Raw genomic sequence first — 25,775 nt, forward strand, 5'->3', positions numbered from 1 at the left:
GAAATACAACCCTCAGTGCTCTAGTCCACATGTAATTTAATACACAAATCTTGTAAGCACTGCATCCCACCCCATGCCCACAGTAGTTATTTCTGAAACTCCGAGGAATTCCTACCGATATTAGGGAAGAACGGTTCAGACCGCTGACGGATCATGGCTTGCATCTGTCTTTGCTGTTGCTGTTCTTGTCTCTCTTGATCCAAAAGGTCCTGCAGAAGTAGAGGCTGCTCCTCCAGAAGGAGGGGCCTCTCTCTATTCTGCTGGGCGGCCGTCTGAGGGACCATCAGCTGCTGGGGCCCAGACATGCCACTGGCAGCAGACTGACTTGTCAGAGGTACAGTCTGATTCACAGGCTTTCCTGTTCCAAAACTGCGATGCACTGTTGGCTGACCCTGAATGAATCCTGGACTCACCTGCACACCCTGAGGGAAAGTATGGTTTAATCTAGGGACTACTGTCACATTAGAATTCAAGGTATTATCCAAAGCATGACCAGGCGGTGTCATTAGAGGGGGAGGCAAACTTGACACATGACTGGACGGTGAGGCCGGCAAAGTTGGTGGTGGAGACCCCAATGGCCTAACGTCTGAATTATCAGATTTTTCATTAGCAAGTAGACTTGAGAGAACTGGAGTTGACCCAGGTATGCTGCAAGAGTTTATCACACCTTCAGCAGGCAGCTGCGTGGACCCACGAACACTTGTGCTGGAGCCAGCCGTTTCTCGATTAGTTCTTTTCTCAAGTAGATCTGCATCACAGGACTGCAAAGAAGCTTGTTCCCCATCATTCGCGTCTGTCTGAGCAGGGGCCTGTGGGCAGGGAGCGTCAACAGCATCTTTACCCTCGTCACTTTTCTCACTTTCACATTTGGTTTCCCCTTTAGAATCTGGAGACAGTACTTCTGTTTTAATCTCACTGCTGACAGCGGATTTTTTCCAAGGAGAATGTTTATCAGCAGGAACCATACTTTTGTCATCCTGCTCCTTTTTTGGGGGTTCAACAGGTACACACTGATTATCTAACTTATCATCAATTGGAACATTAAGATCCAGTTCCTCGTTAAACATGCTTTTCTTGTCTCCCAGGTCAAGTTCTGGATCTGTATATGCAATGATATCAAATTCTCCTGACCTTAAGAGGTCATCCAGGTTGGGATCATTAGTTTCCAAATTACCTAAAGTATCCAATTCATCTCCCTTGCCATCCTCTGTATCGAGATTTAAATTTTCAAGATCTTCATCATCTAAGTCTTTGACTTCAACCCCCTCGAGGTCTTTAACATCTAGTTCTTTGACAGATGGGTCATCAGAATCAAGCTTTTCTTCGAGACCACCAGAAGACTGGGTGGTTATCTGCAAATTATCAGATGTTGTTTCAGCTGGTGTAGATGTTGACAAAGGGGCCTCTGAAAACTCACCACCTAAGGGGTGGCTCAGAGACCTCATGACCACAGAAGATGAATGGACAGGGTGGCTCTGCTCTTGCTGAGATGGCGGCACTTGTTCCAAATCTGGATGCACAGGCAGCTGATGAGGGAGACCTTGGGAAGGTCGTCTCATGGGGTCTGTGTGCCTAGGGCCTGGAAAGTCTGGCCGGGGAATGAAGTTTCCATGTCTTGGATGAGAAGGTGCCTCTATAACATTGCCAGGAGAAGCAGGGAAGGGCATCCGAGGCCTTCCATCAGGGGTCCTGTGCCTCAATTCAATAAATGCTTGGCCCAGTATGTTGTGCTGCTGAACTGACAGGCTCTGTGGCGAAAAATGTGGAGGAAGTCCGCCTGGATTATTCGTTTGTGAGTTATTTAAAGGCCTGGGCATATCTACAGACATAGATCTTCTCAGCTGTGGAGGAACTCCAGATCCTTGTATTTGCTGAGGAGGTACAAGGAAGCGTTCCTGACTTGACAAGGTACCGTGACTACCTCCTGGAAATCCAAATCTAAAAGAAGACATTAAAAAAGCATATCGTCAATATAAAGTATTATTCTGAATTGAGTTAGGTTGATAAAAAGGAAAAGTTTTAGATTAAACGCAGATACAAAATTAATGTTGCCAAATACAATGACGTAGCAAAAAGAAAATAATCGCCATTAGCAGCTACTTATAAAGTATCTATACGCAAGTAAATATTTGCCAAGTACCCTATAATAAATACCATATCCGAGCTCTAAAGGCATATGATCTAACAGATAACACAGACAAAGACAAAGCAAAGCCACCAAGCAGATGGAATCAGGTGCTTAGAAATCAGCAGATACGACTGGAGTTGCAAAGGAGTCCATTTCTTTCTTCTATATCTAGGGAGGCTATGATACGGAGGAAGCTGATTTGGGGGGATGCTTGAATGAAGGCAGGACGTCTAATGAAGTGTACTAGAGAGACTTTATAGGCCTCTGCAGATGAGAAGACAAAGGCATGATGCCTGGACAGGTTAACCTATTATTTGCTAAAAAGGAATGAGGACTGGGGGCAGTAAGACAAAGAATGATAGGCATTATCTGCAAAGATTCAGTAAATGAATAAATTATACAAATACTTTTATTTATATTGTACCTCATTCTAGAAAAAACTAAAGGCAATTTACAAATAAATACAAAACAGAGCAACAGAGAAAAACCTGCAAGCAAGATTACTCTACCCAGCAAGGATCTCATTCAGATTTGATGGAGAAATTAGAACCTTTACAGACAAGCAAAAGCTAAAAGAGTTCAGCACCACCAAACCAGCTTTACAACAAATGCTCAAGGAACGTCCCTAGGCAAGAAACACAAGAGAAGGAAAAGATCTAAAATAATAAACCCAAAACAATTAAGAAAATGGGAATAGGAACATAGATATCGATAATTACCTTAAATGTTAATGGACTAAATGCTCCCACCAAAAGACACAGATTGGCTGAATGGATACAAAAACAAGACCCATATATATGCTGTCTACAAGAGACCCACTTCAGACCTAGAGACACAACAGACTGAAAGTAAGGGGATGGAAAAAGATATTCCATGCAAATGGAAGCCAAAAGAAAGCTGGAGTAGCAATTCTCATATCAGACAAAATAGACTTTAAAATAAAGACTATTAGAAGAGACAAAGAAGGACACTACATAATGATCAAGGGATCAACCCAAGAAGAAGATATAACAATTGTAAATATTTATGCACCCAACATAGGAGCACCTCAATACATAAGGCAAATACTAACAGCTATAAAAGGGGAAATCGACAGTAACACAATCATAGTAGGGGACTTTAACACCCCACTTTCACCAATGGACAGATCATCCAAAATGAAAATAAATAAGGAAACACAAGCTTTAAATGATACATTAAACAAGATGGACTTAATTGATATTTATAGGACATTCCATCCAAAAACAACAGAATACACATTTTTCTCAAGTGCTCATGGAACATTCTCCAGGATAGATCATATGTTAGGTCACAAATCAAGTCTTGGTAAATTTAAGAAAATTGAATCAAGTACCTTTTCTGACCACAACGCTATGAGACTAGATATCAATTACAGGAAAAGATCTGTAAAAAATACAAACACATGGAGGCTAAACAATACATTACTTAACAATGAAGTGATCACTGAAGAAATTAAAAAATACCTAGAAACAAATGACAATGGAGACACGACGACCCAAAACCTATGGGATGCAGCAAAAACAGTTCTAAGAGGGAAGTTTATAGCAATACAAGCCCACCTTAAGAAACAGGAAACACCTCGAATAAACAACTTAAACTTGCACCTAAAGCAATTAGAGAAGGAAGAACAAAAAAACCCCAAAGTTAGCAGAAGGAAAGAAATCATAAAGATCAGATCAGAAATAAATGAAAAAGAAATGAAGGAAACGATAGCAAAGATCAATAAAACTAAAAGCTGATTCTTTGAGAAGATAAACAAAATTGATAAACCATTAGCCAGACTCATCAAGAAAAAAAGGGAGAAGACTCAAATCAATAGAATTAGAAATGAAAAAGGAGAAGTAACAACTGACACTGCAGAAATACAAAAGATCATGAGAGATTACCACAAGCAACTCTATGCCAATAAAATGGACAACCTGGAAGAAATGGACAAATTCTTAGAAATGCACAACCTGCCAAGACTGAATCAGGAAGAAATAGAAAATATGAACAGACCAATCACAAGCACTGAAATTGAAACTCTGATTAAAAATCTTCCAGTAAACAAAAGCCCAGGACCAGATGGCTTCACAGGCGAATTCTATCAAACATTTAGAGAAGAGCTAACACCTATCCTTCTCAAACTCTTCCAAAATATAGCAGAGGGAGGAACACTCCCAAATTCATTCTATGAGGCCACCATCACCTTGATACCAAAACCAGACAAGGATGTCACAAAGAAAGAAAACTACAGGCCAATATCACTGATGAACATAGATGCAAAAATTCTCAACAAAATACTAGCAAACAGAATCCAACAGCACATTAAAAGGATCATACACCATGATCAAGTGGGGTTTATCCCAGGAATGCAAGGATTCTTCAATATACGCAAATCAACGTGATACACCATATTAACAAATTGAAGAAGAAAAACCATATGATCATCTCAATAGATGCAGAGAAAGCTTTCGACAAAATTCAACACCCATTTATGATAAAAACCCTCCAGAAAGCAGGCATAGAGGGAACTTTCCTCAACATAATAAAGGCCATATATGACAAACCCACAGCCAACATTATTCTCAATGGTGAAAAACTGAAACCATTTCCACTAAGATCAGGAACAAGACAAGGTTGCCCACTCCCACCACTCTTATTCAACATAGTTTTGGAAGTTTTAGCCACAGCAATCAGAGAAGAAAAGGAAATAAAAGGAATCCAAATCAGAAAAGAAGAAATAAAGCTGTCACTGTTTGTAGATGACATGATACTATACACAGAGGATCCTAAAGATGCTACCAGAAAACTACTAGAGCTAATCAATGAATTTGGTAAAGTAGCAGGATACAAAATTAATGCACAGAAATCTCTGGCATTCCTATACACTAATGATGAAAAACCTGAAAGTGAAATCAAGAAAACACTCCCATTTACCATTGCAACAAAAAGAATAAAGTATCTAGGAATAAACCTACCGAAGGAGACAAAAGACCTGTATGCAGAAAATTATAAGACACTGATGAAAGAAATTAAAGATGATACAAATAGATGGTGAGATATACCATGTTCTTGGATTGGAAGAATCAACATTGTGAAAATGACTCTACTACCCAAAGCAATCTACAGATTCAATGCAATCCCTATCAAACTACTACTGGCATTTTTCACAGAACTAGAACAAAAAATTTCACAATTTGTATGGAAACACAGAAGACCCCGAATAGCCAAAGCAATCTTGAGAACGAAAAACGGAGCTGGAGGAATCAGGCTCCCTGACTTCAGACTGTACTACAAAGCTACAGTAATCAAGACAGTATGGCACTGGCACAAAAACAGAAAGATAGATCAATGGAACAGGATAGAAAGCACAGGGATGAACCCACGCACATATGGTCACCTTATCTTTGATAAAGGAGGCAGAAATGTACAGTGGCGAAAGGACAGCCTCTTCAATAAGTGGTGCTGGGAAAACTGGACAGGTACATGTAAAAGTATGAGATTAGATCACTCCCCAACACCACACACAAAAATAAGCTCAAAATGGATTAAAGACATAAATGTAAGGCCAGAAACTATCAAACTCTTAGAGGAAAACATAGGCAGAACACTCTATGACATAAATCACAGCAAGATCCTTTTTGACCCACCTCCTAGAGAAATGGAAATAAAAACAAAAATAAACAAATGGGACCTAATGAAACTTCAAAGCTTTTGCACAGCAAAGGAAACCATAAACAAGACCAAAAGACAACCCTCAGAATGGGAGAAAATATTTGCGAATGAAGCAACGGACAAAGGATTAATTTCCAAAATTTATAAGCAGCTCATGCAGCTCAATAACAAAAATACAAACAACCCAATCCATAAATGGGCAGAAGACCTAAACAGACATTTCTCCAAAGAAGATATACAGACTGCCAACAAACACATGAAAGGATGCTCAACATCATTAATCATTAGAGAAATGCAAATCAAAACTACAATGAGATATCATCTCACACCAGTCAGAATGGCCATCATCAAAAAATCTACAAACAATAAATGCTGGAGAGGGTGTGGAGAAAAGGGAACACTCTTGCACTGCTGGTGGGAATGTGAATTGGTACAGCCACTATGGAGAACAGTATGGAGGTTCCTTAAAAAACTAAAAATGACCCAGTAAATGACCCAGTAATCCCACTACTAGGCATATACCCTGAGAAAACCATAATTCAAAGAGTCATGTACCAAAATGTTCATTGCAGCTCTATTTACAGTAGCCAGGACATGGAAGCAAGCTAAGTGTCCAACATCGGATGAATGGATAAAGAAGGTGTGGCACATATATACAATGGAATATTACTCAGCCATAAAAAAATGAAATTGATCTATCTGTAATGAGGTGGATAGACCTATAATCTGTCATACAGAGTGAAGTAAGGCAGAAAGAGAAAGACAAATACCATATGCTAACACATATATATGGAATTTAAGGAAAAAAAAATGTCATGAAGAACCCAGGGGTAAGACAGGAATAAAGACACAGACCTACTAGAGAATGGACTTGAGTATATGGGGAGGGGGAAGGGTAAGCTGTGACAAAGCGAGAGAGTGGCATGGACATATATGCACTACCAAAGGTAAGGTAGATAGCTAGTGGGAAGCAGCCGCATAGCACAGGGATATCAGCTAGGTGCTTTGTGACCGCCTGGAGAGGTGGGATAGGGAGGGTGGGAGGGAGGGAGATGCAAGAGGGAAGAGATATGGGAACATATGTATATGTATAACTGATTCATTTTGTTATAAAGCAGAAACAAAGAAACAAAAAAAAGATAGCAGACTGCGTATGTCTGACAATCTTTAAAAATCCTACCAGGATTACCACAAAAAATCTGAAGATTGACTCCAAAATTCCAACCTTTTTGTTTCTAAAAGTATTTCCTTTGGAATTTAATTTGCTTACAATAATAAAATTGTAATGTAATTTTTTCCAAAAAAAAAACCAAAAAAAAAATAGCAACAGGCAAAAGGAGAAAGAGAAAAGGAAAACAAGGGTAAACCTTTAACATGGAGGTAGGTATTAGACTAAAAACTATACCTGATAAAATGAAAAGCATATGTTAAAGAAATATTATTATGTTATAATATAATCCTTATTATAACTCAGGCCTACATTTGGCTTTGATTGTTCTACTAGCCACTTCAAAGATGGAAACCACTCATCACAAAAAATTCCTACAGGAAAACATCCTTTCAATTTTGAAATTTCCACAAATATTTACCATGTAAATTAAAATTAAAAATCTAAGGAGAGAATAATTCTCACTCATCACATCACAGTAGGCTTTGAAGGAATAGGGCAGTTACATTTTAAAGGTTTGACTGGTAGGATAAACTCCATCGCTGTGGCTGTGACGTAAGGCTAGTACAGTCAGTATTTAATAACAAACGGAGTGCTTTTACACTCTGTTGGGTACTGAGGGGTTTAAAGAAAAACCCACGACCTCTCATTAGTGAAAAATAATGTTGATCATATCTCAAAGGGATCAAAAAGTAAAAAACAGCATAAACTTCTTGATTAAGAGTAATTTCAAAGAATATATATACATATGTATATATATACACACATATATATATGAGACACTGAATCCCTTTGCTGTACACGTGAAACTAACACAACATTGTTAATTAACTATACAATTAAAAAATGGTCCCAAACAAAATAATTTCAGTCATGCATATTCCCTTCTATTAGCTATTTAAATGTGAAGAAACTAAACGCATTACCTAAATCCATGAGGTCTCATCCCCATACCAGTAACATCAGGAGTACAGGGTCCACGCGGGTCTTTTGGGAAAGCAGCATATCTAGGTCCTAGAGGAGGGCCAATGGAGGACCCGATGCTCCCAGGATAGGGCGGGGGAGGCCTAGTAAAAGCCTGGCTGGCACTCTCCGGCTGCCAGTGCTGCAGGGGCCCCGGATGAGGCACTGCTCCTGGGGCCTGTGACCCTTTCTCCTGTCGACCTGCCAGCTTCTTCTGCTGTTGCTGCTGGAGGATGATTTCACGTAACTTCTGTCGCTGAACGGAAAGAAACAAAAAATGACCTGGACTTTTTAAAAAGTAATAGCTTTTTAAGTCTCAATGCTTCGGATTCTTGACTATGGTAATGTTTAAAATACCATAATATTTCAAAGTATGATAAAACACTAGCTACGCTTAAATATTCAATCGGTTATAAAAAATAAAGTGATGATTTGGGTCCTTTTCCTTGCCATACAACTATCACAAAACTGAACCTTTCATATTTAAGAATTCCTCTACCAACTCATGAAAACTGAAATTAGATAAAAGAATAAGCCCAATTCATCAGTGTTGATTTTACCAATTTCATTTTTCTTCTTCGCAGTATGACCAATTCTACAGAAAAGATTGACTTTAACAGCTGTACATAAATTACTCAATTTGATAAGATGAACAGCATTCTCAAATAACACACTTAAAACATCTGAGAACATTCAACCTGTTTACCTGTCTCAGTTTCTCTGTATCTGCTTGAGACATGTTTGCAGTGCTCTGTGTATCGGTGACTCCTGAGGTCGGTACAGGTCCGGGAAGCTGGGACACACCGGAGAACTGCTGGCCTTGAGAATTCATGGGTGAGCTGGAAGGTGCACTGAAGCTCCCCTCTGATCTAGGCCGTGGCTGATCAGCGACATCGTGGGCAACCTGACTTGTTCCGAAAGAGTCAGACTGAGATCTCGGAGTCATGGGAGTCTGATCATAGGGGTCACGAGGGGCAGATGGGGAGACACGGCTAAAAGTGTCTGAAAGACCAGGTCCAGGTGGCCTGGGTGTTTGGGAACACGCATCAGGTGGCCTTACCAAAGGGCCAGGTAAGGCTGCTCCTCGATTTTGTGCTGCCTGCAGGAAAGGATCCTGATTTGGCATGAGGACCGGTCTTGTCATTGAGGACCTAATAAAACCCTCTGAAATCCTTGGCCTCGGTATTGCTGGTGGTTGAGAGTAAGGAACAGAAATTCCAGGTCTCGGTGTTCCAGGAGGGTGAGCACGTGGGTCAGAACGTCTCTGATTAGCTACAGATGTAACAAATAAGTCTGCTTGTGCAGACGGCCTTGGGGCTGGTGGCTGCTGACTATACGGACCGATGGTGGTGGGCCGGGGAGTTCCAGGAGGTTGAGAATAGGGGTCTGGATTGGAGCGAGATGTTCCTGGGGGCTGGGAATAGGAATCTACAATAGGACGTGGAGTTCCTGGAGGTTGGGAATATGGGTCCTGAGATGTTGGCCTTGATATGGTTCCAGGCTGGGGAAAAGCCCTTGAAGGATGAGCAAAGGATTCATTCATTGCTGGATGTGGGGTGACGGGAGGCTGGCTATATGGATCACTTGACTGGTTATGAGAAAAGTTATCTACAGGTCGTGGTGTCAAAGCAGGCCTTTCATAAGGGTCAACAGACAATCGCCTCGGTGCCTGTGACACTGACCCATAAGGGTCCTGGGAGGATGGGGGCGGCTGCATTGGAGCTTTAAAAGGTCCGGGACCACTATCAAGAGGTGCAGGTGTCAACAAGGGTCGAGCATATGGATCAGGTATCCGTTGTCTTTGAAACGCATCTGCCCTAGGCGACGGTTTAGTAAAGTGGTCATTGGTTCCAGACGCTAGAGGACCTTTTGCAGTTTGTTCCGAAACTACAGGAGACCGGGGCAGGCCTAAGGGTTTGGGAAACGGATCTGTCATCACAGGCCTAGGTGTGTCTGGAGGCTTTGCATAGGGGTCACTACTTGCTGTGGAGGAAGAACATAGATCTCTGACTGGGGATGGCCTACTTGCTGTTGTCTCGCTCATCTGAGTGGGCCTAGATACGGACGGTAAAGGTGCACAGTTTTCCACCAGTGCAGAATTTCTTCTGGAAAAACCATGGCCCCCAGCAGATGGTCTTGGGGTACCAACCATTTTCGCATAAGGATCCGCTGGAGATGGCGGCCGGGAGTTAGAAGATCCAGGGGAAAACATCTGTGGGGAAGGCGGCTGAGAAGCCTGAGCCTGTGACAGACTCTCTGGGATGGAGATCCGGGACGGCGCCGGAGGAGGGGGTGGAGCTTGCGGTTTTACAAACACGTCATCTGATGGCGCGGAAGTGGGGGTGCCAGGCAGCTGCTTTGCAAACAGGTCTTTATGGAAGGGCTGTGCAGGAGACGTATTTCCATTGCCAGGCTGCGGGGTCATGGGGCTCTGGATGCCGCCACTCGGCGTGTCCGAGCCAGACTGCCCCAGAAGAGGCTGAGGGCCCAGCTGCTGCTGCTGCTGCTGCTGCTGCTGCTGCTGCTGCTGCTGCTGCTGCTGCTGCTGCTGCTGTTGCTGCTCGTTCTTCACCTGCTCCAGCTTCTGGGTGGCTTCAATCTTAGCCTGCTGCTTACTTTTCTGCCGCATTTGCTGTTGGAATAGGAAAGAAAAAAACAATCATACGGCTAAGGAAGAATATAGCTGTCACGGGGCAGGGGGGAACAGCAACAGAAAATTTATTCGTTTGATGTCGTCAGTTTCCAGATTGCTCCCCTATTGTAAATTCCTCAAGAGGAGAGACTATTATTCATCACAGTATACCGAATGTCTACGGCAGCATATCGTTTATAATATTTATTAAAACTTCCCAAAATCAACTTAAATATATTTTACTGAGAAAGGAAAGTCTATTTTAAATCAAATTTTTATATTGTAGTAAGAACTATAGCTGAAACTATATCATAAACAGCTCTTTTCTCAAAAAGCAAATTCTTCTAAATTAATTAATTTATTTATCTTTTTATTTTTGGCCGCGTTGGGTCTTCGTTGCTGGGTGGGCTTTCTCTGGTTGCGGCGAGCGGGGGGCTACTCTTCATTGCGGTGCGCGGGCTTCTCATCGCGGTGGCTTCTCTTGTTGTGGAGCACGGGCTCTAGGCAGGCGGGCTCAGTAGTTGTGGCTCGTGGGCTCTAGAGCGCAGTCTCAGTAGTTGTGGCACATGGGCTTAGTTGCTCCATGGTATGTGGAATCTTCCTGGACCAGGGCTCGAACCCATGTCCCCTGCATTGGCAGGCGGATTCTTAACCACTGCACCACTAGGGAAGTCCTAAAAAGCCAATTCTTAAAGAAACGGAAACACACACCTGTCTGAATTTCCATTCCTGTTCATGTTCCGATTCTCTTTGCTTTAGTGGATCTTTAAAAAGATCTGAATCAATACGAGAGCTGGGATCGATGCTATCTTGCTGCTGCTGCCTTTTCATGGAATCATTTGACATCTGTACTTTATTAATGCGTAAAGCAGCTCTGTTATCTCTGGCTTTTTGCTTTGAAAAAAGGAGAAGAAAATTATCTCCCAGTATATGTTAAAATTAAATAAAACTATGGCAAATTTTATCATACAAAAGCAAGAAAAAGTTGGGTTAAATAGTTGTAAACAGTTGAAATATTAATCTTGAGAACTTACAGCCTCTTGTGTGAAAAGATCTGGACACTACCCCACTTTTCCCTTTTATAAGGCATGTTTCAACTGAAGACATATTTCCATCTCTCTATTTGAACCAGGCTAGAGAACCCAGGTGTAATCTAATATTTTCAATCCTAATTTTTGTAACAGACTCTTCAAAAATGGAACGATTAATATCTCTCTCAATTTAGAGAAAAGGAAAATACCAAATCAATCCTCCAAATCTAAAATCTGGAACCTGAAGCTTAACGTTAAAAAAAGAAAAATCATTGAGAAATATTAAAAATATCCTGCCATTACCTCTGCCAGTCAAGGTAAAACAAAGCAAAGCATCATCAACACATCCCCCCACCAAAATTTTCTGCTTGATCCAAGCAGTCATTATCACTGACAGTATGTCTGCTGAAGATCAAAGTAGAAAATAAGTACATGTATTTTTCAAAACGGTAATGCAGATATCATATGCTTTCAAATGAAAGCAAGGATTTGGATCCAGTTGACAATCTTAATTTGGCTCTTTGGGAGAAAATAAGTCACCATCTGAACTGTGAATCTTATAAAATACCCTAATAATTCCTGGCCAAGTCCATGTTTCAAAAGCTCCTTAAAGGTGTCCAGGTATACCTCTTTCAAAATCCTCTACTAAACCTAATACAAAAAGAGCTTATTGTGGAAGAAACTGAGGCACATTAATGTGGCTGCAAAATGTAGTACTCTTTCGAAGAGATAAAACAATTTAAAAGTGAAATGAGTTAAACACGCTCCTAGGATAAGTGATTTCAATCTTCAACATACTGGTTCTATTAACCAGCTTATGAAAATGTCACCCTCTATATTAAGACATCATGAGTTAGGAAAACACTATAAAACAAAGCTGTTTATTAGTTGTACAAGTATTTAACATATGTTTTTTGGAATGGGAAATCTTTTTATGAACCTAAGACGATAATAATAAGATTCACGTATTGTATCTGAAGGCATGATACATGTGAGTTTTTTTAAATACCACGTATGGTGCTCTTTCCTGTGAGCTTGCTTTTCTCCACAGCTTGGCAATTTGCTTCACTCTAGTAGTCCAGTCTGCAACAAAAGAACACAGTAGACACATTCACAGAACCACGGTAATGATGCGTCTTAATCAAAAGGTTGATAAACTGCTAACAGTTAAACTTATTCTGCCCATATTTTCATAAATGATAGTCCTGTATTTAGTTCTTTGTATGGTATAAAGTTCCTGGCACACAGCAGACCAAACATATTTCTGAATGGAGTGCTGCCTCATTAACAATCTCACCGGTGGAGCTGGGAAGTTTTTAAATCAAAGTTCTAAGCAGCCAAGATAAAGTTAAGCCAAACATAATAACTTCCCTCAACCATGTAAGATGCTACCAGGACCAAAGCTAAACGTTTTGGAAAACATCTGTACTCAAGAGAATTCTATCAAGTTGACCAAAAGGAAGTAATCATTATTAAAAATAAGCATCTCATCAGCACTTGTGCACAACAAAGATACGGAAAAGCAATGATTTCAAGCCCCTTCTATGAACTCAGTGTCAGGACAGTACACAAAATGAAATGTGGGTGAGATCAACAGTTAGCAATAAATGTAGAAATGCTTTTGTCCATATTCATAAACAGAAAGCTTTGAAATAGCCAGTGAAAATGGAAATAGCTGCAGACCAACAGCCTTAACATGGTATTTCATGAGGTTCTAGAATCACACAGTACATCTATTAAAGAAAATTACTTTAAAAAAAAGGAAACCTACAGCTCCAATCTAAGGACAATTTTTACACTGACACTAAGTGACTTAATAGAACCAGATATACTCATCTCTAAGCAGCAAATAAAACTGTGGTTAAAAAAAACACACACACACACAAAAAACCCTTGAAGAATGTGTATACTGCTTTAACAGACAGCCCTGCATTAAACCACTGACTTTTCTTGTTAGATAAGGTAGCATTTATTTCTATGAATAATATATAAAGTACTACAAGGTGGCCAAACCAAAAAAGACAGGGGTCATCCATAAAAAATCCACTTTTAAGTACTCCTCTAGTAATTTAAAAGAGCTATATGACAGCTGGGAAACTATTGCAAGACAAAGCTTAAGTGACCTTTTCAAATCCTAGTTTGTCTTGCAACATGAACTCAAGATACTAAATGAGCATTTGCTTACAAATATTCTGTAAGTAACATTATTCCAAATGTTTCATCCTCTTGCTAATGAGAATTTTCAAAAATGGTACCACTGTACCATCTGCTTTTTTCAAATGGGCTAGACAGTTGGGAAGAAGGGGAAATAATTCCGAGTTAGTTTCAATGTGAACAATACTTAGAATGGAGTCTGATTTAGCCTAACTTAATACTTCTGATTAAATGATAAGCTTTTTATTCTAGGAATTTTCTTGTACAATTACACATATAACACAACACTGACTTCCATGTATTTAAAAAGACTGCTAGGAGCTGGAATCACTTCATTAATTGAAATTAACTTCTGGAAAATATGCAAATCGGTACCGGGCTTAGGACTAAGAAAATGCAAGATGTTTCTAGATATCTAGGGAATCTTCACATTGTGCAGAGTCACACTAGATAAAAATTAATGGTGATACACAGGCTCTCTGTTATAGTGAGACAAGAACAAAAAAAGCCTGTGCCGTGTGGGAAAGCTGGTCACATGTAAGCAGTGATATATCCGTGACTTACCTGGGAATTCTTCCTTTAGGTTGGGGAAATTAATATTTGTGTAGAGAACTGGTGCTACTGTTGCCATTTCACCCAGGGCCTCCTCTTTCTCCCACTTGAGTGTGCTTCTCTGGGCATTTGACATTGTATCATTTTCTCCTTCCATAGTGGGAGCTGATGATGTCCAAGAGCCGTTAGGGTCACTTGCCATTGGATTAAATGCTGGATTTTTATCCCTGGCAAATAATAAACAACTTTACTTCATAAACATAAAATAACTTTCTAAGTACTATGGTCAAGTACAGTTTCATTAAACCTATTATTACAAAATAGCTAAAATGTTTGATGATTTTTCGCAAAGATCACAATGAGTGCAACACACTAACACTGTGCACGATCACTCAGACCAATAACCATTCATATAACAAAAAAGATTTACGTTTCCGTAGAACGTGGAGGCTTTTAAATACCTGGCATCAGTGTAGGGGGGCTGCGCTACAGCAGGGAAGGTTCCCAGTCCACTTCCAGGAGGCAAAGAATTATGTGCGAGATGAGGACTAGGTCCGATAAGGCCATTCACGAGTGGCATCCGTGAAAAAACATCTTAAAAGAAGAAAGCAGCAATTTTTGCATATTATTAAAAAATAATTAAAAAGCGGCGGAAATATTTTTAAATAAAAATTCGTAACACTACTTAAAAGTAGGATTTTCCCCCCAATATTATACTGTAAAATATCACTTAAAGAGTGACTAGGTTATAAAATTTTGAAATATGGACTCTGTAATTCTGTTTACTTCATTATGGTATAATGGAAGTAGCATGTGTTTTGGAGTCTGACGGCCCTGAGCTTGAATCTTAATTCTGCTACTTGTTATAAGCAGAATCAATCACTGTTTCTATAAAATGAAGGTATTCTATAATGTAACTGGCATACTGTATGTGCAGTTTTCAGCACAGTGCCTGCTATGCAGTAAGTATGCAGTACATATGAGCTCTAAAAAAAGAATCAGGGCTTCCCTGGTGGCACAGTGTTTGGGAGTCCGCCTGCCGATGCAGGGGACATGGGTTCGTGCCCCGATCCAGGAAGATCCCACATGCCGCGGAGCGGCTGGGCCCGTGAGCCATGGCCGCTGAGCCTGCGCGTCTGGAGCCTGTGCTCCGCAACGGGAGAGGCCACAGCAGTGAGAGGCCCGCGTACCACAAAAAAATAAAAATAAATAAAAAAAGAATCAATCTCAACAAATGCTAGTGAGTTGTATCAAACATTCTTTTTCACTCAAAATTTACAAACAGATGTCCCTTATATGAAAAATACACCTATTACTCTCAAATTGACACTTTCTCTAAAGTAGTTTGGAACAACAAGCAATATTTCATCTACCATTATAAATTGGATGACTACTGTAAAAATAAATAATTTCTGGTTTTGACCTAATTTTCATTACTTGCAGTTTCAGCCCCCAAATGTATTTTAATTCTCATTCCAGTACCTTCACATCTTCTTTCTAAATAGACATTAGGCAAACCATAATAAGACCACCTTGTGTTTCTCCAAACTCTCCACAAGCATATAACTCCAACCCCTATTGCGATCATCTATTTTCCTAAACGATTTGGAAATAAGCCAACTGTCCTTAACCAAGCAGTTTTCCAGCAAAAAAAACAAACGAACAAAAAACCCACCTTTTTTTGGTGTACCTTCAAAAACCCCTTCCATAAACTTACAGTGGTAATCATTTCACGACGTATGTCAAATCACTATGCTGTACACCCTAAACTATGCAGTGCTGTATGTCAACTATATCTCAATAAAACTGGAAGGTGGGGAGAAAACCCTTCCAATTTAAAGACATAATAAATACACGGCCTCTACTTACGTCGTAACACTCAGAACAACACTAGGAGATCCACATCACCAGTTAATTATACAAATGAAAATCAGTTACAAAGTTGGTTAATACTGGGCACACCTGGTATAGTGACACAGAACTCCTAACCCAACCACTTGCCAAGCTATTAGAAAAAATAACGAAGTGTCCTGCCCACATAATGTTCTACACTACATAATGTCCTTTCAGCCAAACCAGACCCTCCGTTACGACCCTCAAGCTCGTCTGAGGACACTGGGGCTGACTGCCCGCAGCTTTTCAGGCTTTGTCTCAAGGACGGTGGTCCTGGAATCATCTGACTTCCAGGTTAGGGCTTCTCCTGCAGAACGGCAGAGCTGGGCCCACTGGATCTGGACTCCACAACAAGTGTCTCAGGACACTTAAGCTCACTCCAAGGATCGGATTAAGAAGCAAGATTTCTGCACTTATTCCAAGTAGAATGCTACTTCTATTTTTTAACTTTAGAGAAAAGTAGGTTCCACTAAGGAATATGATATTTTATTGAAAAATATTAAATGCCTTTCATGTAGTTAGGATAAAGAAAAGCTCCCTTCCTGGTAGTGAGAATGTGATCTATCCTGGAGCTATCAGCACTGACTACTGTACCTGCAATACGACTAGACTGAAACCTTACATAACAATAGCTATTACTCATTAGCAATTTAGTATATGCCTGGCACTGTTCCAAAACCTTTACATGTGTTAATTAACTCTTTGGTCCTCACAACCAGGCCATGAAATGGGTTATTACGTGTAGCTCCATTTATGCAAAAAGACCCAGAGAAATTAAATAACTTAAGTACACATAAATAGATGCAAAGCATTTTCCCTTTGTTATTATTTTAACTAGGAGGTGGTCTTTTTCCCATTCTCTCAAGTCTACCATACCTGGTCACACTAGCATCTTTTTCAAGGCATAAACCATGGTAAGAATTGCAAAGTCACTTCATGGAACTTTCACCTAAAGTGATTTCAGGTTACTGTCTCAATCTTCTTGAAATTTCCCTTCTCCGCTTTCTGACCTTCTGTAAAAGTGTCAACACATCACACTCTGCCCTTCTCCTCATCGCTCCTACTAAGTTGTTCCACTGAAGATCACAGCAATCTCACCATCCAGTGAAACAGTGCCTTTCACCCCACCCGACCCTACAGCCTGATGACGGCCACTGCGAAGATCCTATACGTCTCACTCAGTGTCTCCATCTCTCAGCTTTTTTCACTTCCACCTAATGCTTCAAAAGGGGAAAGGAGTGTATAATATAAATCAGTTGACTTAAGCATGTAACTCATTATTTAATTAAAAAGAGTTCTTCAAGATTCTGTACTCTACTGGCAGTATATTCTTAAGAAACCTCACCCTTCCAACCACTAAACAGACAATTCCTAAATTTTCATCTATAGCCTTGAACAACTGCAACTGCCTGTAAGTCAGAACAATGTGTATGTCCCATTTCTAACTAAAAATGGCCTAAAACTAAATTCATTACATCTCCACTACCCTCCCCCCACAACACACACACACACACACGCTTCTTTGTTCCCCTACAACACACACACACATGCACACATGCACACACTCGTGCGTGCACGCTTCTTTGTTCCATGTTTCCAGTTTACAGCATGACTGGTTGTCCTCTAGGCAAGCCTGGCTTATATATAGTCTAGTTCAATTTATTTCCTTTTTTCTCACATCTTACATCCATTTGGTAGCACTATCCTACTTATTCTAACATCACTGTCTCTCAAATCCATTTCCTCCTTTCAATTAGCACTGCAGATATATTTAAATGGAGCCCAAATTCTAACTCAGTCCCAACTGCAATAAACTCATTAGTACAACTCTTCTTGTGTCAAACCCATTTCCAATACTGACATCAGAGCTACTCTGCCGAAATGTGTAACTCATCAGGTCATTTCACTGGTGTGAGGTCTCCAGTGCCTCTCAGAAACCTGGAGAAAAAAAGGCCAACTGCCAATGCCTAGCTGTGTAGACACAATTCAGTCCCACGTGTACTTTTTGTTCTGCCTTCTTAAACACTGACCACTTACCTCTCTTCCTTTGCCCTGGAAAATGTTAGAGTTGCCATTCTTGAATATCTGTGTGGTCTCCCTGCATGTGACCTGATCATGCTTTATCCTTAAATTATTATTCTTTCAAACATGAATGCTGAAATCTTAGCGACTCCTACGCAAAAAAAAAGATCAACCCCACCTTTCCGATGGTGATGACCTCCCCACGAGAACATGCCTCTCGCAAAGGATCTCCTTCATCCCTCTCCAGAAGAGAAGAGGAAACACAAGAAGAAGCGCCTGGTGCAGAGACCCAGTTCCTATTTCATGGATGTGAAATGCCCAGGATGCTATATAATCACCACCGTCTCTAGCCATGCACACACAGTAGTTTTGTGTGTTGGCTGCTCTACTGTCCTCTGCCAGCCTACAGGAGGAAAAGCAAGGCTTACAGAAGGATGCTCCTGCAGACGGAAGCAGCACTAAAAGCTGCCGGAATCAAGATGAATGGGAAACCATCCCAATAAACACATTTTGGGTAAAAAAAAATAAATCAACTGCCCCCAACCTTCAAAACCTTATTAAAAATGAGACAGCACAGTGAAATGATTTAAACAATGATCATAAAACCTTTTATAAAGGAATACATCTTTAAATGATTTGATTTCTGAAATACATACTTTTAGTTTCAGAAAACATGGAGATAGTTTTTTTTATATGTTGAGAAGAGAAATATTGAAGAGTTCTTAATCATTAAGACAGCATATGGGAACAATTAAGGCAAGAAGCACTTATGATGTCTGTTTTATCCAAATGTAAATCACATGTTTAGTCTAGCAAAAATCAAGGTAAATTTATGTTTAGAGGCTAAACTGGTAGAAACTAAAATATTTCAATTATGTGCGTTATAGAATTTTTCATGTATACACAAAATTGGTAGTAAAGATAACATTAAATTATTTGTACATTTCAGCACTTACACAAAAACAGTGTATGAGCTTATAAAAGTATCATTACAAATTATTCAATTCAGTATATAATCATGAAGCAGTGCAACAGGATATAGAGAAATGACCCATTATTCAAATCATCAAGAACACACACCACCACCTCCCTTCTATAGGGGATTCCCAGACTGGCAGCACTACCACCTTACCTACCTACTCCCACAAAGTTTACTTCTAGCCTATCAGATTTTAGCTGTCCAGGCAGAGGGAGAAAGGAGAGCCTTAAACTTGTTCTGCAAGTAGTTACAAATAGGCAGAAGAAAGTGGATTAAACAAAATAGGCAAATTTCCACAGAATTAGGAATTTCATAGTCGACAGTGGTAGAAAGGCCACTGATTTACTCTGAAAGTATGTACTAAGGACATACTCTGTGGCAAGGTATACAGTGGTGAAGACAGATGTGACCCAAGCCTTCAAGGAGCTCACAATCTAAAGGGAAAACCATAATTACCCAAACAGTCATTTACATCTGCACCACATGCTACCAATGAAAAGCATGGGGGAGGTGTGCAGGTGGTGATTTGCTAACCACTGAGGAAATGACAGTGAAACTGAGACCAGATGGATGAGTCTAAGGCAGTCAGGTGAGGGGGGAGCAGTTCTCCAAACATCTTTGCAGGAAGGACTGAGTAAAAGTGAGCTGGGACTGGGACTGGGGGACGGGAAGAAGGCAGGCACTGTTAATAGTGGCACCGCAGATCAAGTGAGCAGAAGAATTCTGGCCATGAAGAGAATCGCCGATTTCCAGAGGATGTCAGGGAGGTAGGTGTGTAACTGAGGGAAACTCAGAGATTGGTACTCTTCCATGGCACAAAAGAGGGCTTTCTGCCATCAGTCTGTGTGCGTGGTTCCTGAGGGACACACACCGCAGAGCCATGCTTACAACACTTTTCGAGAGGCGACATACCCTGAGCGTGCGCGGGCAGCAGCGGAGGCGCCGGAGGCTGTGGTACGGAAGCTGGCTGCGTGGCTGCAGGACTGAGCACAGCGGTAAACAAGTCCTCCACATCCTTTCCTCCAAGCTCTAGGAGACACAGTTCCAATGACAGTACGATTAAAGGGCTACAGAGCCAAAGCACAGGGAATTCCATTCTTATAAACTAAAAATCAAAACACAAATACCTGGTATTTTATATAACTTCCCAAGAATTGCTCCTAGGATAAAATAAAGAGGTGGAAATATTAACAACCATCATTTCAATATACTGATACAAAACAGCATTTGACATAAAATTATCAGAAGAGAAGTTAAATTGTAAATAAGCATGCAGAAGTCTTTGAAAATCATATTTACTCATGTCTTTTAGAAAGCCTAGATGTAGGGCAAATATTTTACCATCTGTGACCATTTTGTCTAGTTCAGGGCTGAGGATGCCATCGAGCTGCTCTTCACTTAACGGTCGTGAACTCTGATTGACACTTGGCTGAGGCAAAGAGGAAGGATCATCAACGCCGGCACCAAGGTCTATTCCAGCTGAGGAGCAAGGTATGCGTATTAAAAAGTGAACTCTGAACACTCACACAGAATGCACTACACTATTTCCCTGCATTAAAACACAACCATATGATTAACACAGAGCGATGAGAAGCCTGTAATTCTGAATTAATCTGGATTCCTAAATCAATCTGGAGAGTCAATCAGTAAAAATTAGGCACAATGTATCTATAAACTTGGGTGCTGCTTAAAGGTATGGTTTAATCAATGCAAACACATTCCCTGAGAAACCAAAGAACACATCTGGTTCTAAAGTGCTAATTTCCACAAAAAAATAAGCAGCATATTATTAAGACAGGACTCTCTAAGAAGAATCAATATACAATGTTTAATATACAATTAACTGCTTAAACTTAGAAGACAGTGTTTCAAATGTATGGTTCAACTTATCATATGCAGTTTGTGAAACAAGTTTCACACAAATTAATGACAAGCTCTAAAATTTTTAATGCCTTGTAAAAATTATCCTTTTGTGAATAATTTCAACTACAGATCATATTTTTGAAATATTCTGTAGTCAAAAACAATATACAGATTACGTTTATTACATGCTTTATCTCATATAAATTGGTTTTTAAGCAATAGTCACATTTAAAACTGGTTTATCTACTTTATCATGCTTCCTCCTCAATATTACTGCTATCAAAAAGTAAAATTTCATCTGCTCTTATCTGGAACTTATCTGCTCTTATAGGAACTAACTCTATAATATTTGGGTAATATTATAAATTACATACTAACATGAATAAAACCATTCATTTAAAAAAAAAAGAACACTACAGAGAAAGTCATCCAAAACACAGTACAGTTGTACCATGCTTCAGCTGCACGCACAAAGGGAAAAGCAAAGTTGGATTAGTGACAAATTAGCACTATAACAAATACACATGCACCTACAGGTTGTTTCAGCTGAAATCACTATTTAAAAAAAAAAAGACTACTTCTAGTCAGCCGTCATCCATTGCTCAGTTTCTTACCAAATGGACAAGATGAGCTCTCAACCTGGAAAGTGCATAAATCAAGACCTACAAGACCCAAACCAAATAAAATGGATGATTACCACGGGAGCTGGGGGACGGTGCAAACAAAAGAAGAAACAGGTACAGCAGGACTCTAAGGCAACAGGCCTTAAATCTGATGCAATTAGACAGGCAACAGAAATTAACTAACTTGCTATTTCCCCTCTTAAAGCAGGAAAGCCAAGGCAGATCAAATAAAATGATGAGTTCTTTGACAAAGGAAGGGGAGGGGAGGGGAGGGGAGGGAGGGAGGGAGGGAGGGAGGGAGGGAGGAAGGAAGGAAGGAAGAAAAAGAAAGAAAAAAATTTTTTTTTCAGTTTCAGAGAAAAGACTAAGCTTGTTTCACACACATACCTCTCACTCACATCATAAAATAGACACTGGGCAAACAGTACTCATATATACCTGAATGATCAACTGATTTTGCAAGGTCGTCTGAAATTATTCCAAGAATGTCATCATCTGTGTTTAAGACTTCGGAAATATCGGCTAAGGGATCATCAGCAGTGCCTAAGCGCAGTAAGTATGTTTGTAAAGTGTCAGTATTTTCCTAGACATTAAATTCTAAAACTCACTCATTCAACCATTTACTAAATATCTAGAATACAGCAGATACTGAGGTAAGTACTAGAGTCATAAAAAGTTTATTACTTCTAAAGTAAGGAATTTTTCATAGAAAAGGCACTCCAACATTTTCAGTAACAAAACATTAAAAATTAAGACTTTTGTTTTTGTGACTACTGTATATTAACAATAAAATAAAATTTAAAATAAAACCCACAGGCAATAAAAGTGAAACAAAGCAAAAAATTAAGAAAGTGGCATCACTAAAAATGACATCTGGAAAACGCTCCAGAAGATAAATAAAATATTAAAGGCAAACCTACTGTTTAGAAGTTCCTTGTAAAGTATAAACCAGATACCATCTAGTTAAATGCCTACTTCCAGCTTTACCCTTAACACTGATTAATTCACTTATTTATTCAAGAAAGTGTTTGAGCACCCACAGAATTATGTCTATGGATTATGTTAACAGGCACTGGTCCAGCCACTGGGAATACAGAAGTGACTAAAACAAAGTGCATGGCCTCCAGAGCTTACTTTCGCAGAGGGAGTCTGACAGTAAATAAATGACAGCAGTGTAAGTGCTATAAAGATAAGCAATAAGGAAAGAAGGATCCAGAATAAGATGTGGAAATACTGTTAGATAAAGTGGTCAGGGAAGGCCTTTTAAAGGTGGTTACCAAGCACAAATCTAATAAACAAGCTACGGGAGCATATGCCCTAAAATGGAGAGAGTACCTCAGGCAAAGGGAAAAGCAGATGCAAAGACCAGAGCAGGAAGAGTTTTGTCAAGACAAGGGGCCAGTGCTTGCGGTAAGAAAGGGAAAGAGTGGTAAGAGATTGAAAAGGCAGTTAAGCAAGATTATGGATGGTTTTACAAGTCAAGGCGAAGACTGAGCTTTATTCTGAAGTATAAAGTACAGCTGACCCTTGAACAACATGGGGGTGAGGGGCACCGACCCTCCACACAGTCAAAAATCCGAATATGACTTGTGGTCGGCCCTCCCTATATCCTCATTTCCACCTCTGCAGATTCAGGCAGCCAGGGATGGTAGGACTCCTGTACGTATCAGTGGAAAAAATCCTCATATAAGTGGACCCTCGCAGTTCAAACCCCTGTTGTTCAGGGGTCAACTGTATAATGGGAAGTTGCTGGAAGACTGCCAGAGGAGGGTGTGACTGACATCTTACAGGGAAACGCTGGTTGCCAGGCGCAGAACCGACGGGGGTGGAGGAGGGGGTAAGGCATGTTGGCAAGAGGGGAGATGGATCAGTCAGCAGGCCTTGGACGGGTCTAAGTGAGAGGTGGTACCAGCCCACAAGACTGTGGTGGGAGGGTGAGGTATCATTTGAAGGCAGAGGCAAACTTGCGGAGATATCAGATGTGGAATATGAGATAATGAAGAGTCAAGGAGAACTACCAGGGTTTCTGGCCTAATCAAGCAGGAAAATATTTAGGCTACCTTTAGAAACTTTATTAGTCATTTAAGTTAAGGGATATCTGAATATTTTTATCCATTTGGACTATACTTTTACTTAAGAAAAAAAAAGGATTCATATTTAGAATGGATAAACAACAAGGTCCTACTGTATAGCAGAGAGAACTATATTCAATATCCTATGATAAACCATAATGGAAAAGAATATTTTAAAAGTATATATGTGCATAGCTGAGTCACTCTGCTGTAAGGCAGACATTGGCACAGCATTGTAAATCAACTATACTTCAATTAAAAATTTTAAAAAAAAAAAGGAGAGGAGGGGAGGACATAAAATACTCCAGATTCTAGATCAAATATTTCTATGAAAATAGTCTTGTCCCATTAAACGTATACTTCTCAAATAGAATTCAGACATACATAAAAATATAATTTTTTAAATTGAGCTAAAGTAAATTCTGTATGCCCAAATATTTGTAAAGTTTTTAAGAAATCAAATTATTTCAATAATGTATTCTCTAGAAAACAGTACACTTGAAAGAAAAAAAATTGGGGGATAATTGTTCCAGGGTTAAGGTTTGCGGGCTTGTTTGTTTTAAACCAATGGAATTCTACTAAACAAATTACAACCAGCGTTTTTTAAAGGACCATGTTTTAAAAGTTCTCCTCTACCTGAAGAAATTTTGTATCTTATCAACAAATTATTAAAACTGATGTAATGGACTACATTGAATAAAGTATTTTTAAAAAGGAAGCCATTACTTTTGAATTTCCATCATAGTGGCAAGAGAGTGGTTCGACTGCACAGGACATTATATTTAACCTAGGTTTTGAAATGTGTATTACTCTAGTCCTCTACATTTTGGCTTTATCATTAAAGTATTCTCTCTTCAGGAGTTCTGTGGAAAAAACAACTTCAAATAAAGGAAACAGGAATAAAAATAGTGTACAGCAATGTCTTTCCAGTCACAATATGTCTCCTTCCAACCTCAGTTCTTTTCCTTATAAAAACTCAAGGGCAATTTCCTTCTATGTAAGTCTTTAAATGGCTAGTCAAGACTTTTATAAGATAATCCTTCAGAGTAAGACATCCTTTGAAGGGCCGACAAGTCTTTCACTATGCATTATTTTAACAACATATTAACATGGGATCAGAGCAGGTAAGTACTCAAAACAACAACTAAAGTAAAATGATCTGCTAACATTAAACAAAGAGCATGGCCTTTACTCCCATGCTGGGTGCATTCAAATAACAAGGGGATAAGATTGCTTCTAATTATTTCAAGAAGTTAAAATAAAAAATAAAAGCCTGTATTTCCATCCAGGATAGTGGTAAGTTAATGAAGCTGTAACTACTTAATATATTAAAAGTCATCTTTCAGTGGAAGGCTGCTGCCTTAAGATTGTTTTCCAAACTGAGTTTATAAGATTAAAGGAGTAATAAATGTAATTCAATGGCAAAAGGAAGCCTGTCAGAAGAACATTAAATTTCTAATTGAAAGCGAGATAAAAAATACAGAAGTGGAGGAAAAACTTTGTGATACCTAACTAGTTAAACCTCTGAGAGCCTTGCTGACGTTAATATTAATAAACATTAAGCTCTCATACCTTTCTCTGATTCTAGGTAGTCCCCATATTCACTATAGCTAGGGCAGTGGGTCTCAATAGGGGACAGTTTTGCAGAGACATTTGGCAATATCTGGAGACATTTTTGATCATCATGACATCATAAGGACAGAGATGCTGCTAAATATCAGGACAGCCTCCCTCCTCCAACAAAGGTTTATCTGGCCCAAACCCTCAGTAGTGAGAAACTGATCTGAAATATATTTCACTTTGTTATCACAGTGGAACAGCCAGTTCCCAGCTACAGCACTCTTTTCCTCTTCTGAATTTCTTGGGGCTATGTAATTAACAAAAATCTACCTAAGTTGAAGACTATTATATTTATAACTCACCAACTATGGCCTAATTACACTCCCTTACATTACCCTCAGCAAACTGTAAACCAAACATTTTCCTTCGCCACTCACAGGAGTTGATTTAGTGGTTG

General features: G+C 39.6%; 2 protein-coding genes across 16 annotated transcripts in view; one reads left to right on the top strand and one right to left on the bottom strand.

Moving 5' to 3' along the window:
• The window catches only part of KMT2C (lysine methyltransferase 2C), a 294,475-nt gene that overhangs the window by 39,654 nt on the left and 229,046 nt on the right, over positions 1–25,775 (bottom strand). For all 15 annotated transcript variants that reach the window (XR_009520703.1, XM_060021158.1, XM_060021157.1 and 12 more), the window contains 11 exons: positions 22,125–22,229; positions 20,542–20,679; positions 20,328–20,360; positions 20,113–20,229; positions 14,768–14,900; positions 14,319–14,533; positions 12,610–12,683; positions 11,281–11,463; positions 8,644–10,569; positions 7,901–8,193; positions 116–1,938 (listed from right to left, as the gene is read on the bottom strand). Coding sequence is in view for 14 of the 15 variants with exons in the window: in XM_060021158.1 (XP_059877141.1) it covers positions 116–1,938; positions 7,901–8,193; positions 8,644–10,569; positions 11,281–11,463; positions 12,610–12,683; positions 14,319–14,533; positions 14,768–14,900; positions 20,113–20,229; positions 20,328–20,360; positions 20,542–20,679; positions 22,125–22,229 (5,040 nt within the window). In the remaining variant the exon portion in view is untranslated. The remainder of the gene's footprint in view (positions 1–115; positions 1,939–7,900; positions 8,194–8,643; positions 10,570–11,280; positions 11,464–12,609; positions 12,684–14,318; positions 14,534–14,767; positions 14,901–20,112; positions 20,230–20,327; positions 20,361–20,541; positions 20,680–22,124; positions 22,230–25,775) is intronic.
• On the top strand, positions 18,432–19,092 carry LOC132430829 (small ribosomal subunit protein eS27-like). The gene has a single exon (XM_060020078.1). The coding sequence runs from the start codon at positions 18,432–18,434 to the stop codon at positions 18,681–18,683; it is 252 nt and encodes an 83-aa protein (XP_059876061.1). The 3' UTR covers positions 18,684–19,092.

Source organism: Delphinus delphis, chromosome 9 (assembly GCF_949987515.2).
Source record: "Delphinus delphis chromosome 9, mDelDel1.2, whole genome shotgun sequence".
NCBI classification, from domain to species: Eukaryota; Metazoa; Chordata; class Mammalia; order Artiodactyla; family Delphinidae; genus Delphinus; species Delphinus delphis.

Bases quoted from the DNA above. Each gene is read 5' to 3' on its own strand.
- LOC132430829 (XM_060020078.1), top strand. From the start codon at position 18,432: ATGCCTCTCGCAAAGGATCTCCTTCATCCCTCTCCAGAAGAGAAGAGG.